The sequence below is a fragment of the Castor canadensis genome, chromosome 7, assembly GCF_047511655.1.
Source record: "Castor canadensis chromosome 7, mCasCan1.hap1v2, whole genome shotgun sequence".
Taxonomy (NCBI): Eukaryota; Metazoa; Chordata; class Mammalia; order Rodentia; family Castoridae; genus Castor; species Castor canadensis.
The window spans coordinates 78,021,261-78,034,748 of NC_133392.1; the positions used below are offsets into that span (position 1 = coordinate 78,021,261).

The 13,488-nt window shown below is 38.1% G+C and overlaps 1 protein-coding gene across 2 annotated transcripts in view; it reads right to left on the reverse strand.

The window, feature by feature from the left end:
- Positions 1–2,293: 2,293 nt before the first annotated feature.
- The window catches only part of Parg (poly(ADP-ribose) glycohydrolase), a 141,270-nt gene continuing 130,075 nt past the window's right edge, over positions 2,294–13,488 (reverse strand). For both annotated transcript variants that reach the window (XM_074079414.1, XM_074079413.1), the window contains exons 17-18: positions 6,656–6,784; positions 2,294–5,793 (exon numbers count right to left, since the gene is read on the reverse strand). In XM_074079414.1, coding sequence (XP_073935515.1) covers positions 5,639–5,793; positions 6,656–6,784 — 284 coding nt within the window. In that variant the 3' untranslated portion in view covers positions 2,294–5,638. The remainder of the gene's footprint in view (positions 5,794–6,655; positions 6,785–13,488) is intronic.

Below are 13,488 nucleotides of genomic sequence, written 5' to 3' on the forward strand. Positions count from 1 at the left end.
ACTTGCTAGGCAGGTGCTCTACCAACTTAGCCATTCCACCGCCCCTTTTTTGTGTCGAGTATTCTTAAGATAGAGTCTCATGAACTATTTGCCTGGGCCGGCCTCGACCCACAATCTCTGCTTCTGGAGCGGCTAGGATTACAGGTGTGAGCTGTGGCAGCCATCACAGATTAGCTAATTTCTATTGTTCTATCTTCAAATTCACAGATTATTTTCTTATCCTTCCTAGTCTCTTGTTCAGCCCATCTATCCCTCCCTCCCCCTTAGATTGTTCAATTCTAAAATCTGCACTTCTAATTGTTGAACTTTGTAACTCCCAGCTGAGACAACCTCTTTCAAGTGTTCAAAGTTGCTTGTTGAAGTATTTTTATGACTGTTTTAAAATAAAAAAATTGTAACATTTGTGTCATCTCAATGTTACTGTCTATTGTCTTTTGTCATTAAAGTTGAGATCTTTTGGGTTACTGTAACAAGTGTATTTTTTTTATTGAAATGTGAACATTTTGCATATTGTTGTGAGACTCTGGATCTTATTAAATCTTTTGTTTTGCTCCAGTTTTGGACAGAGTGGCGGGAGTACTGCTTCATTACTGCCAGGTGGGAATGAAGCCTAGGTTCTTCTGCTTCTGTTGACATCTGGGGTGTGTGTGTGTAATCTCGTCACTCTTGGGTAGGGCTGGAGTGTAGGCTCCGCCACAGGCTATGCTGACATGCCTCAGGCTGCGAAGGGGAAGAGAAACATGCCATTCCTCCCCATATATGTTCCACTGACATTGAAGGATGGAGGAATAGAGGTAACTGACCTACCTAGTGGTGAAAAGTCCTGACTCTGTTAGGCTTCCTATGACACTTCTTAATGGGCAAGGAAGGAGAACCTTGCTGCTATCTTTAGGTGGAGGTAGTTGCCACTAAATGGCCATGTTTCCTCAAATATAAAATGTCCTGGATTATAAAATGCAACTTGTATTTATGTATCACTAAGAAAAAGTCTTGCAAATCCTGACATACTGTCAATTTCTAGAAATATTTTGATTTCAGGGATACTACAATGTGAAAAAGTGTTCATTGGTATCTGTGAAATTAGCACATACCAAGTCACATGGAGTGAGACAAGATTAAGATGTTATCTTCATACATGTTCAAGAGAGAATCAGAGTATACTTTTGAGGCTACTGTCAATTCTAGTGAGTATGCTTTCCCAAATACTGACATATTACATCCAAGTTTCGAGATTGTTACAAACTTTAATAGAAAACATTCTCACATGAAAGTCTCTATCTTTTCATGACCAAGGACCCCTCCTGGTATTATTTTATCTCTAAGGTGTCCCATGTTTTGAAATACTCTGATATTAAGTAAAATCCACCTGGTAAATGCACATTTCCATTAGAAAATCCTTTTGTAGCCTCTGAGCTGCTTTCTGAGAGTCTGGGGTCTGACGGAATGCCATGGCAGCACTTTTAAGTCAAGGGAGGCATTAAGCTATCCCATTCTCGAGTTATATTTGTGTTAGGCCATTTGTTACACAACTCTCCTCAGACAAAGCTGAGTAAGGGAGTTCAACATTGCGAATTGACACGGTACAGGATTCTATTCATTCCCAAATTGAAAGGGTAAAGATTCAACAGGGTTCTCTAGGTCAAACTGGAACAGAGAAGTGAAAAGAAAACGCCACTTGTGAGTTGTAGATCACTCATCCTTACTCTCTGCCTCAGCTTATTGCTGAGTGCAGGGGACAAGTCCTTCATCTGTAGATCCCTTAAGCAGAATCCAGTGACTGGCCCAAGAAAGCAGTCACAGTGCCTGTGAATATGTGAATGCTCACAGACAAGGTCCTCAGAACCTTCAGGACTTCCGCCCTGTCCGACTTGAGCCCTTTTGAAGAAATATGAAAATTATGAAAAGGAAGCAAACACTAGGAAACAAGATGACCTCAGGGAACTAGCAAGTAAGAAAATCCACGCAGCCAGAATCCTCCTTAGCTTTGGAAAGATCCTCATGCCCATGACCACTTCTCCATGCTCAACACCTAATGTGAAATGACAAGTCTACAATGCAAAGAGAGTCACCTAATCCCTAAGACACACTCTAAATGCTTTCAATGAGTGCATGCACACAAAATCTCAAATGAATAGTAATTGAGGGGAAAAAAAAGGTAGTGGTGATGGGATCAGAATTTCTCTTCCCACAAAAACATATAAACATTAGAATAAACCTCTCTTTATCCCCAAGTTCAAATCATTATGACACATTAGGCTTACACGTACACAGTCAGGAGAAATAAAACTAGTCACAGGATGAACACAGTTTTATTTTGGAACCTGCTATCTGAGGCCCAGCAGATCCCTGTGGTGTGTGGTGAACAGGGAATCTAATACTGGGACAGAGGACAATGGTGGGACAGTGGATCTTAGCAGTTTGTTCTAGTGAGTATCACAGGACCAATATTTTGAGCTCACATTCCAGAAATGGATGGATTTGTCCTTCCTTGCAGACAAAGGGCTGGGCAGTATCCATGGGCTTGAGAAGGAAGTGTAGGCCTTCTCAATCTTTACAGCAGATAAGCTGGACGCAGGTCTTCCTTACATCAGAAAAAAGCCATGAACATATAGTCACATGGATTGGAAAAGGGGGAAGGAAAGAGATGAGAATCTACGCCAAATACCCTTCTTCCTGTTGGAGGTTTTCTAAAATGTGACCAAAATAATGTTTCCTCCAATATATTCTGGAGTGGGACAGCTTAGTCAACATTTGGTTTGCAGAGCAATATGTACAGAAGAGAAGTACCCAGAGTAGCACTCACAGGACTTGGTTACAGCTGCTTTTCAGTCTCCTTTTTAACACCAGTTTGGGTATGCCTGCCCTAAATGTCACTGCGGCCAGCAAGAGCAGAGATAATTCCCTCAGAGGCAAATGAATGCAATGCAACTGGCTAAAAACAAGTCACCCGTGATGAAGAACAAATCAAGCATCCCTCATTTAAAAATCCAAAATCTGAAACTTTTTGGGCACAAGTAGAAAATGTCATATCTGAACTTCTGTTGTATCTCAGTCAAAATGCAGGTGCACTAAAAAATATTTTATAAAATGACCATGTGGACAAGGTGAACTCTGTTTAGACTTGGGTCCCATCCCACAGTAACTCCTTACTGGGCTGCGGGTATGCAGCTCAGTGGTAGAGCATGTACTCGGCACGCACAAGGCCCTGGATTCAATCATCAGCACTAAAAAGGCAGGAAAAGATATGTTATGATGGAGACACAAATATCTCCAAACCCCAAATCTGAAACTCTGGAATTTGGTAGAGAACAAGGGTGGCTTGGTAGGCTCCCTTTCACTTCTGAGCACCCGTTAGCTTACTGGAAAAATGAAACACAATACGTAGAGCATATAGTAAGTGTTCCATAAATGTTGCCTGGTTCCAGTCAGTAGTATTAGTCTATTTTCTAGCTGAGTTAAGTCAGAGATTCAACTGTTAAAATATTAATTTGGGACGTGGCTATCATTTGAACCCAGTTTGCTTGATTTAAATATGTCATGCTCTTTCCATTACTGGACATCACTTTCTTAAATTGTTTTTGTATATTTCAGTGAGATAGACAGAAATTGAAAATGAGGGTTTTTTTTTTTTGAACTTGGCAGATTAAAGGAGAAGTAAATAATAGGAAAAAAAACCACCCTACCTGAAAGAGAATAAATGGGTACTGCTAAATATCTCAGAATAGATATGAATGCTAGAGCTTTTTCTATTTTTATTGCAGAGGATCTCTAAGGACAAAGTAACAGGGCTCTCCACTTTCTCCTTCCTCAATAAATGGACATCAGCTCTCTTTGTGTTTCATCTAATTAAGCTGTCTTAAGGATAGGGTATCTTCGAACAAAACTCATCAGGTATCACTCTTTGAAACCCCACAAGAGAGGCAGTTACCACATGGCCCCAGTGCTAACTCAGCACCAAGAACTGGGTCTCAGTTTCCATGTTCTGGAATACTGGGGCTGAGTGGTCTTCTATCTTGTATCCATGGTTTCTCTACCACAAGAACCAATGTATACTGCTCATGAAACTTTAAAGAACTGTCTTAGTCTTGGGACTGGCTAAGAGGGGAAGAGAATAGGGATAGAAAAAGGAGGAAATGAAATAGAACCATGAATACTTAAGCAAAGCACAGAATGTGTTTGGAAGTGAAGAGTTTACTATCAGTGAAAATAAAGGCAGACTGCTCTGATTTGGGAGCTGGTTTTAAAATCTTTAGTTACTATAGTAAAGAGCTTTATCAATGACAAGTGGCTGCCTTTAGATGCCAAATCCCATTATCCCAATCTCTATACAAACACAGAATTAGACACAGGTCCAGGCTCTGAGTTTTTTTTCTTTTTTTCTGTCAGTGATGATAATGGGGGCTCATACTATCTACCAACGCTCTTATTGATAGCATCTGACCTTCACTAGCTTTTCCTGAGTGTAAATCAGAATTTCAACAAGGTGGTTTAGTATCAGTTTGGAAATCTACCTAAGTGCTTTTGTGATTAAACTATACCTAGCACAGGACTGGCTTTGGCTTTCAATTTAGCCTCCCAAAGACATTATGCTGTCAGTTTTAAATGGACACAAATATGAGTAACAGGTTTTAAACAGAGCCCCGTTCAGTTTTATTTAGACTATGTGTTCCCACAGACCCACTTAAAGAATGTTTATGTAAGTACATAAAATACAGATGATAGAATTTCTGACAAATGATTTAGTAATGAAAATTTATTAACTGTATAACCTTTGAATACTAGAGAAACTTCCATATATACAAATCACATGAAGTTTCCAGTTCCCAAACTTTGGTTATATAAATATGCCTCAAGCACCATGGAACAAATATCCATCCTAACTTAAAAGAAGAAAATCTCAAGAAACAACAACCAAAAAAAACCCAAACTCTCAACTCTCTTAAACCTGTTTTCCTTATAGCATATGAGGAAAACCTCTATTTTTATTCTATATATCTTTTCATCTTGGTCAGTTTCCAAAACAGTGTCATTAATAATTGAGTTGGGGAAAAGGGACAAACATTAAAGTTGATGTCTCAGAAGAACAATTTCTGGAAATTATTCTGCCTTAAATAGAAAATGGCTTTAACCTAGGATGTTTGCATTACACAACATGAGCGAACTCCAATTCTTAATTTTCAAAATTCAAACAATGTGAGCGTAACAAGAGTTGGGGATGAAATGCTCACAGGGGGATGTGAAGCAAGCCCCATTAGAGAGATTCCTGGATTTCAACTTCTTCCCAGGCTCAATGGCATCCACTAGCTGCAGAAGCAATTTGTGTAATATAAAGACATAAAGAAAAAGACCTGATAACTGAGTACAATCTTTCATGGGTTTCACAAGAAATATGAACAAAAGAAAGGATTAAAAAAAATCAAAGAATGAAGACTGAACTAGAAGAAAATGGAAAGAAAACATATTTAAACCCACATAAATCAGGATGAAGGGAGCTTATGACAATGGCATATGTGTAGAAGGGATCACATCTTTGATTACAATGGATTATACACACATTTATATTAAGTTGGTTCATGTTACACCTGACATTCAAACAAGATGTCTCTAGAGGTGGAGGAAGTTCTAGTCATTCAGCTCCTCATGTCCCTGTTCTTTGTCCTGGCTGGTCAGCAGTCTCTTCAAGTGACTCAACAGCATGGTATATGAATGGATAAAGCTTGATGTCTGGTCCAGGGGTGGAACAGTTTTTGCATTCTTCACTGTAGTATCGTAGCAGTAGCTTATACACTTCTCCTGGAGAGTAAAAGGCCAGAATAATTTCAAATTAATGTTATGTACATGAAAAAAAAAACCTTCAAAAACCACTGTAGTTTTATCTTAATCTAGATAATATAAGCTCAGATTTAGCTTTTAAAAATACAGCATGACTTCACATATCTAGATGGCATTTCTGACATAAACATTTTAAGAATACCTTACTTAGGTCATGATTACAGCAGGTTACAAATGATATATTGTCCATGAAATGCCGTCAAGAGTTTGCAGTAATCTGTTCTTCATTTGGCTCAAGGCAGAAATACACTGGATGAGCATGTTGCATGTCTGATTAATATGAAAGACAGGCCCCTCAGGTCTGAACTTACCTTCATATATATCTCCTCTTTTTTGAGGTGGGGAGGACTGGGGATTGGAATATAGGGCCTCTCACATGCTAAGCATGTACTCTTATCAGTGAGCTGCCACCCTCAGTCCTCCTCTTAGTTTTCTAAATACAAAAGTAAAAACGGACATTAATTCCAGCTTTTTGTCCTTATGCTTTTATTTTTGAGATGGGGCTGGGCGGGGGTTCCCTTGCTATATTGCCCAGGCTGGCCTGGAACTGATGATTCTTCTGCTTCAGGCTCTCAAATATCTGGGAATTATAGCATGCATCACTGTGCCTGGCTGACCTCACTCTAATAAGCTGACATATTTATTCAACATCATGAATGAAACTGCCAGAAAGAAAAACACTGTAGATGCTGCCCCTCTAAGAGCTTTGTCCTCCCATCCTCAAAGTCATACCTACTGTGATCCATTCAGATTTAGCAAGTGTTTATCCTGGATGGTATACAATTCATCTGGATATCGTGTATCAAGACTATCTCCTACTTACCAACAGTTAGTTTCCTCTCAGTAAGGAAAGAGTGCATGCTATAAATGTCTCTCATCAATTCTGAGTCCCCAAAGGTAAAATAAACCACATCTCGCTCAGCTGCAGCAGCTGCCAGTATCTGTATTAAGGCTGTAGCAAAGAGAAAAAAGGCACAGCCATGTTATGACACTTCCTATCAAGATACCTTTAGCTCTTTCAACCAGCTCAGTTATAGCTGGTATGCCACAGCTTTATCCTGGATTAAAGATTTACAAACTCAATACATGTTATTAGATACGGTTAATACCAGTTAGGCACAAATCATCCAGTTGTGTGACTCTTCAGATAGGTTGTCAAGAATATCATTACACTACAGAATTCCCCCACAGGCCCCTTTTCTGAACCAAAAATAAAGCAAGGTGCAATTGAAGTAGGAAACCAAGCATTAAAGCGGCATCTCTGTTTACTTCTATTAATCTGGAATTTAAATTTTTGTGTTTGCATGCTTGATTTAATAATTCCTGTTTTAGTTCACATCACTGGTCTTTTGTATCAGAGGCATAATTAGGAGTTCTAACGCTCTCATTAACTTCACGGAATGATTCCCAAAATTGGCAGAAGAGCACAACTGCATCCCTCCTGTGTGTGTTATGCTACATGGTCAGTGTTACTTGAAGATTCTAGACAGTAACTCTCTGATATGTTGAAATAGGGAAACAACTGAGAGCCATTAAATCTAAGTGAAGTGTCAAAGCTGCAAATCACTGAGCCTGACATATGTTTCTAAAAAATTAAGTTCTTTTACAATCTTAAAACTCAATAGACAGGGGCTGGAGGCCTAACTCAAGCAGTAGAGTGCCTGCCTACAACACAAAGCCCTAAGTTCAAGTCCCAGTACTGCAAAATAAAAACAAAAGCAAAATCCCAATAGGCAGAATTTATTGTAAACAAACAAAAAATTGAAGTTATAATAAATGTTCTTTTGCTATTATTACATGTTTTTTATTACATAAAAGTGAAGAGGACAATCAAAATAAAAAGGATATCCTTTTACAATTGTGATTTTTGAGAGCATGTGAGTATTTTACATATTTAAAACATAAAAGTTGACAACTTGAATGGGAATGGGGAGGAACCTATAATTGAAAGCAAGCTAAATGAAAGAAGCCTAATTTCAGTTCAAAGGAGTAACATAACTATACTGAAGAGAAAGGAAAAAGAAAAAGAAGAAAAAATAACCTACATAATTTATGAACACAGTATTTAATTACCTCAGACAATGAGTAAAGAATTGCAAACAAATTCCCAACCCTTTTTACTAGGTTTCCTTACACAGTAGTATAAGCAAAGCAATTCCAAAACTATTTTTAAGTGTATTGGAGGATTGAACAAAAGAATAAATACACTGATATTGTTGGGAGTCGAGGTTCTCACTATGGAAGAAGACAGAATGGCACTGGTATATACTCATGGTGTCTCTATACATGCATTCTCCAGCTTTCTTGGCAAAAAGCAGACACTCCTATAGTAGTGAACACACCTAGTAATCAGATGTTGGTCTCTAACACCATTCCTCTCAAAAAGAACTTGATTGCTCAAGGAAATGCCTCGAGCATGTCCAGGGTTCGGACAAGAAAGGTAGAGGATGAGTCCAGAACATTTTGTTATACCAGAAAATAAAGTTGTGCTCAAAAAAAAAAAAAAAAAAGATAGAAGAAAACTGATGGGAGCTTATTACAGGAAATAGAAGCTACTCTGAAGGAATTACACAAATCTGGACAAGCTAAGCACTAAAAAAACTAAGTACAGTAATGAAGTATAAACCACTGAAAAAATATGAATCCTAGAGCCTATATCAATTAATAACAGATACATATACAAAGGAAAGGAGGGAGGGTTCTTCCTCACAGGAGAAAGCAAGAGACTAACTGGAAAGCTAGAGAGAATGCCACATTAGAACACCCGCTTGCGTGACCACTGTGATAAAGACTGGATCAGGCACAGTGGTTCAGGCCTACAGTCCTAGCTACTCTGGAGGTGGAAATTGGGAGGACTGCAGTTCAAGGCCAGACCAAGGCAAAAAAGTAGGGAGACTCCATCTTAATAAAAGAAATTGGGTGTGGTGATGCATGCCTGTGAGCCAAGCTATGTAGGAGGCATAGGTAGAAGGAACGTAATTTGTGCTGGCTAGGGCAAAAGCACAAGACCCTACTTGAAAAATAGACAAAAAAAAAAAAAGACAAAAGGGCTGAGAGTGTGGCTCAAGTGGTAGGCCACTTGCCTACCCAGTACAAGGCCCTGAGTTCAAATCTCAGTATTGCCAAAAAAAGGACTGCATTAGGCAAAAGTCATCAACAGATGCTAAGTCCAGGAGAAATTTTGTCTCCTCAAGATTGCTCTTTGGTTACAAGGGAGAAAAACAAAACAAAAAAACCTCAGTAACTATACAATGGAGAAACTGGGCAACATCTATACTGAGTGACCAAAATGAAGATCACCAATAGTATCTGATGCCTTCAAATGTCTCTAGAAGTAAGTATATCACTAATGCAGTGTTTTTAGTGAGAATGCATAACCTCAACCTCATCACAAGGAAACAGCAGACAAACTCAAAGAATGTTATATTCTTCAAACACAGCAATGTCATAAATAACAAAGAAAGGCTGTGAAAATACTCCAGACTCAAAAGGAGGTTCAAAAACATAACAACTGAACACTATATCTGATCCTGGCCTCTGTGCTGGAGGGAAGAAAGCTAGACATGGCTTTATTATACCATCTCATATAAAGAATAGATAAAATACCAATGAACATTTATGAATTTAATGATTATAATTTGTTTATGAAAGAAAATCTTTTTTTCTTAGGAAATACATGTTGATATATTTTTAGGAGAGAAGGCATAACGTATGTAACTTATCTCAAATGGTTTAGGAAAAAATGTGCATGTGTATAAATACATACATCTACATACATATAGAGGTAAACTGCTTTTACTTTTGATAAACTCTGAAATAATTTTAGATAACTTCAAAATTATGTAGAAAGGAAAAATTTTTTTAAGTTGAACTAGTAAAATTTGGTATAATTGAATAGTCTCCAGATTTGGAAAAGAATCTATGATATTGTAATACTTGTGAGATTCAAGTATGCCCTAATTTCCAAACTAATATTTATTGAGTATCTACAACCTGGGAGGTACCATGACTAAATCTCATTAATCTCAGAATGTTGAAATTAATTAATTTCAAAATAAAGGTAAATTTTAATTAAAACTGCTCAACCAACTTATGCATACATTAAAGCTTCAGTACCTCCAATTTTAAAAGGTTCCTAATTAACCTAAACTACATATAAAAATTGTAACTTGTCATCTTCCTCTACCAAGAGATATCATGTCTTTTCTTTTAGTGAGAATGAAAATTTGGCTTTAGGTATTCCTATTAAAAAAAAAAAGATTCAAAAGGAAAGTCTTTTTGGTCCTTTTTGAAAATGAAATATTAATGAAAACATTTAAATTTTATTTCCATATAGAATTTTTGTAAAAAAATGCTCCATAGACCATATTGCCACTATGGACAAACTTTTAAAGTTCAGCTTGACAAGAACTACCAAAAAAAAAAAAAAAAAAAAAAAAAAAAAACTGGATCCTAATAAGAGAAAAGCAAGAAGTAAAACCAATTCAAAGACTGAACTCAGGGCCTTGTGCATGCAAGGCAAGTACTCTACCACTGAGCACACACCCAGTCCCACACATGATATTCTTGATTTCATATCCATTTCTGTTCAAGTCCCACTTTTCCATGGGTGTTAAGATTAGTTAGCACTAAGAGACAGGAGGTCAAAGGTTAGTCCTCACACTCTACTAGTTGTCTTTAGTCAGTTGCTCAACTTTCTTGACCTCATTTTCCTAGCTATAAAATGAAGGAGTTGAGTTTGATCCCTAAAGACTCCTTCAGAGTTTAGGATTCCATAACCACTGTTACAATCTTTTCTCCCTGCAGTGGATATTAGACTACAAAGATCCAAATGAAATTTCCAGGAAGATAAATTAAATCTTGACTCTAAAAGATCATTTTAAACAGCACTGTCTACAGACCTCACTGTCTATGACATCCTGAGATCTTTGAAAATCTAGAGAATTATGCCTCATGATCTAAGTTAACTTTCTTTCACCAAAAATTAGATGAGAATAAATAACAAATCTAATGGGGTGTGTGGACTCATTCCAAGTCTGATACAAAAGCATCAAATTCTGACTTCAAGCCCAAATAGATGCCAAAGTAAATTAACCTACAGGGAGCTTGGCTTTAATTTTCTTTTTGGCATCAATGTTAAGCTGTGAGGAAAATACAAATAAATATGAATAACCTGAGAAAATTATTTATGGTTTCCTGTTGCAACAAGTGAATCAAGCAAAATGGGCAAAATGAAGGGCACTCATACCCAGGTGTGGTCTGAGGCCATCCCCATGCAATGTTACTAGCACCTGCTATCATGGAGCTCTTACAGCATGTGAACATTGTCCTAATAGCTTTACCAGCATGGACTCATGACTTACATTTAATCCTCACAGAAACTGAGTATGGTAATTATTAATATTATCTCCATTTTGAAAATAAAGAAATTTAGGCATCAAAAGGCTAAGGAGTTTGTCTAAGATCACCTCGTCAAATTGTGGTAGAGCTGATCTGAACCCAGGCATTCTGGCTCCAGGTCTCATGCCCTCACCCACTCTGCTTCCAGGCCACCGTATCAAGTCATTCTGTACAAGGGCAAGTAGACCTTACTGTATTCTAGCTAGAATTTCCTTATTTACATTATTTAAATGCATTCTGGCAAGGAGGCTCAAATAGTACAGATGTGAAAGCACTATCCATGCCCTCCTAGCGAACGCTGGTCTTCTGGAATCTCACACTCCTTTGGTTGTCCTGAAGGCTCCAGCACTGCTCACCAGTTCAAAGGTGCTCACTCTGTGTGTCTACTGCACAGCGCTCTTCTCTATCAACACTTATTCTCTAGATGCTTATGCCCTCTGGCTACTCTTCTTTGTCTTGACTTGCCTCCTCCTATTATAGATATTATAAAGGCTCAATCTTTGGTCCTCTCCTCTTCTTTAAATACACTCCCTCTTCAATCCTGCCAGTCTCCCTAGAATGGCAACTCACACATCTAGATCCAGATCTAATATGGATTAAGTATCAAAAGCACAGGCACTGGCCTCAATCCTGGTTTGAATCCTGGCACTTGCACTTGCTACTTTTGTGATGTAAGCTTACTATGTCTCAGCTGTGTCACCTATAAAGATGAAAATACAGTCTTCATATAGGCTGCTGTGTGTTTATACAGGTAAAGGATGTACTTAGTAAAATTCCTAGAACACAGAATGCACTCAACATGTAATAAAAATGAATACACTGTGGTTCTTTTTTAGGAAGATGAGGTCAGCTCTGTCAGTTTTGACACTTAACTGGCTGAGTCTCTTTGGGCAGTTTTGTTAGTCTGTCTACCAACCCTGACTTCCTATTCTTACAAATGGGGCTATAAACTAGAGTGATCCTTACACTTGGCTTATCATTATCAACTCCCAGACTGTAAATGAAAATTCCCAAAGTCATTTTCCAGATCCATTACCTCAGCACTATCTCTGAGGTACTAATAACAAACATTCACTCACCCTAGACACCCTTAAATGCTCATTATCCTATAAGACCTGCATCTAAGCACTGGGGCCACAAAGTGGGCAACACAGGAATGATAAGGAAGAAATAGCTTAAGCAGAGAAGGCTGGAAGAGAAACAGAATGTGATCTGTTCCAGCAGAAGGCAGCCAAGTGCTGAAGAACCTGTGGTATGCAAAACAAGGTAATCTGGCACACAACTGTACCCATTTTCTGCTGTCGTCCCTTCCCAGTCACCATAACCACAACGCCTATAAACCCCATTCAAAGGGTGACAAAGCCAAAGACAGCGTTGCAGAAAATGATTCACTAGCAATGCCCAGTGAATAATCCAGTCTTCCAGATTAATATTTTTTTGGAGTTTAGCTAGCTTAATTCTAAAATATCAAAGAAATTAGTAAAGGTATTATTTAAGTTTGATTTCAATGGACATAGTGAAGGTCAGGAAGAAAATGTATTTATACCAAATTTTTATATCTTGGAAATCTTTTACTGAATGTGTTATGGAAGCCTACTAGAAGTTTTCTCAATCTCATTAAGGATGTGTCTAATGTCTACTGACTTCTTGGTTATGATAATTTGGTACCAGGAATAGGAAGCTGATCCAGTTAGGGTACTTACAGTATTTCCAGTATAGTCCCCCTTTAAGTCTTGGGCCAATCAACTGCAGTATTGTATATCTATAACTATTTGGTTACATTTCCTAGCACAGTGAGACAACCTGATGGAAACAAGCCATGACACTAAGAGGAGTAGGCAGGAGTAGGCAGAGAGGAAGAAGAGAGGGAGCACTGATTCCAAGATCTAGTCATTCCTGAGGCCAACTCTAAGACACCCTTCTTAGCCACATTTGCCAATAATTCCCTTCTACGTAGAAGGAATAAGCTACTTTGGTATTTCTTTCAACTGAATTTTTTTTCTTTTGTGGTGCTTGGAATGGAACCCACGACTCTTTGCATGCTACATGCTAGACAACTGCTCTACCACTGAACCACATCCCCATCCCTGAAAAGAATTTTAATACACAAAGTGTTTGTTCAAGAGAAAGGGATCTTTCTGGAGTAGTTAACATTGGAGTAGAGGCTTAGAGGAGTAGAAAGAACTAAAATGTGCAAGCCCTAGAATAATGAAAGGCACACAGAGGCTGCTCAACAGTTGTGCTAAACAGAAATGT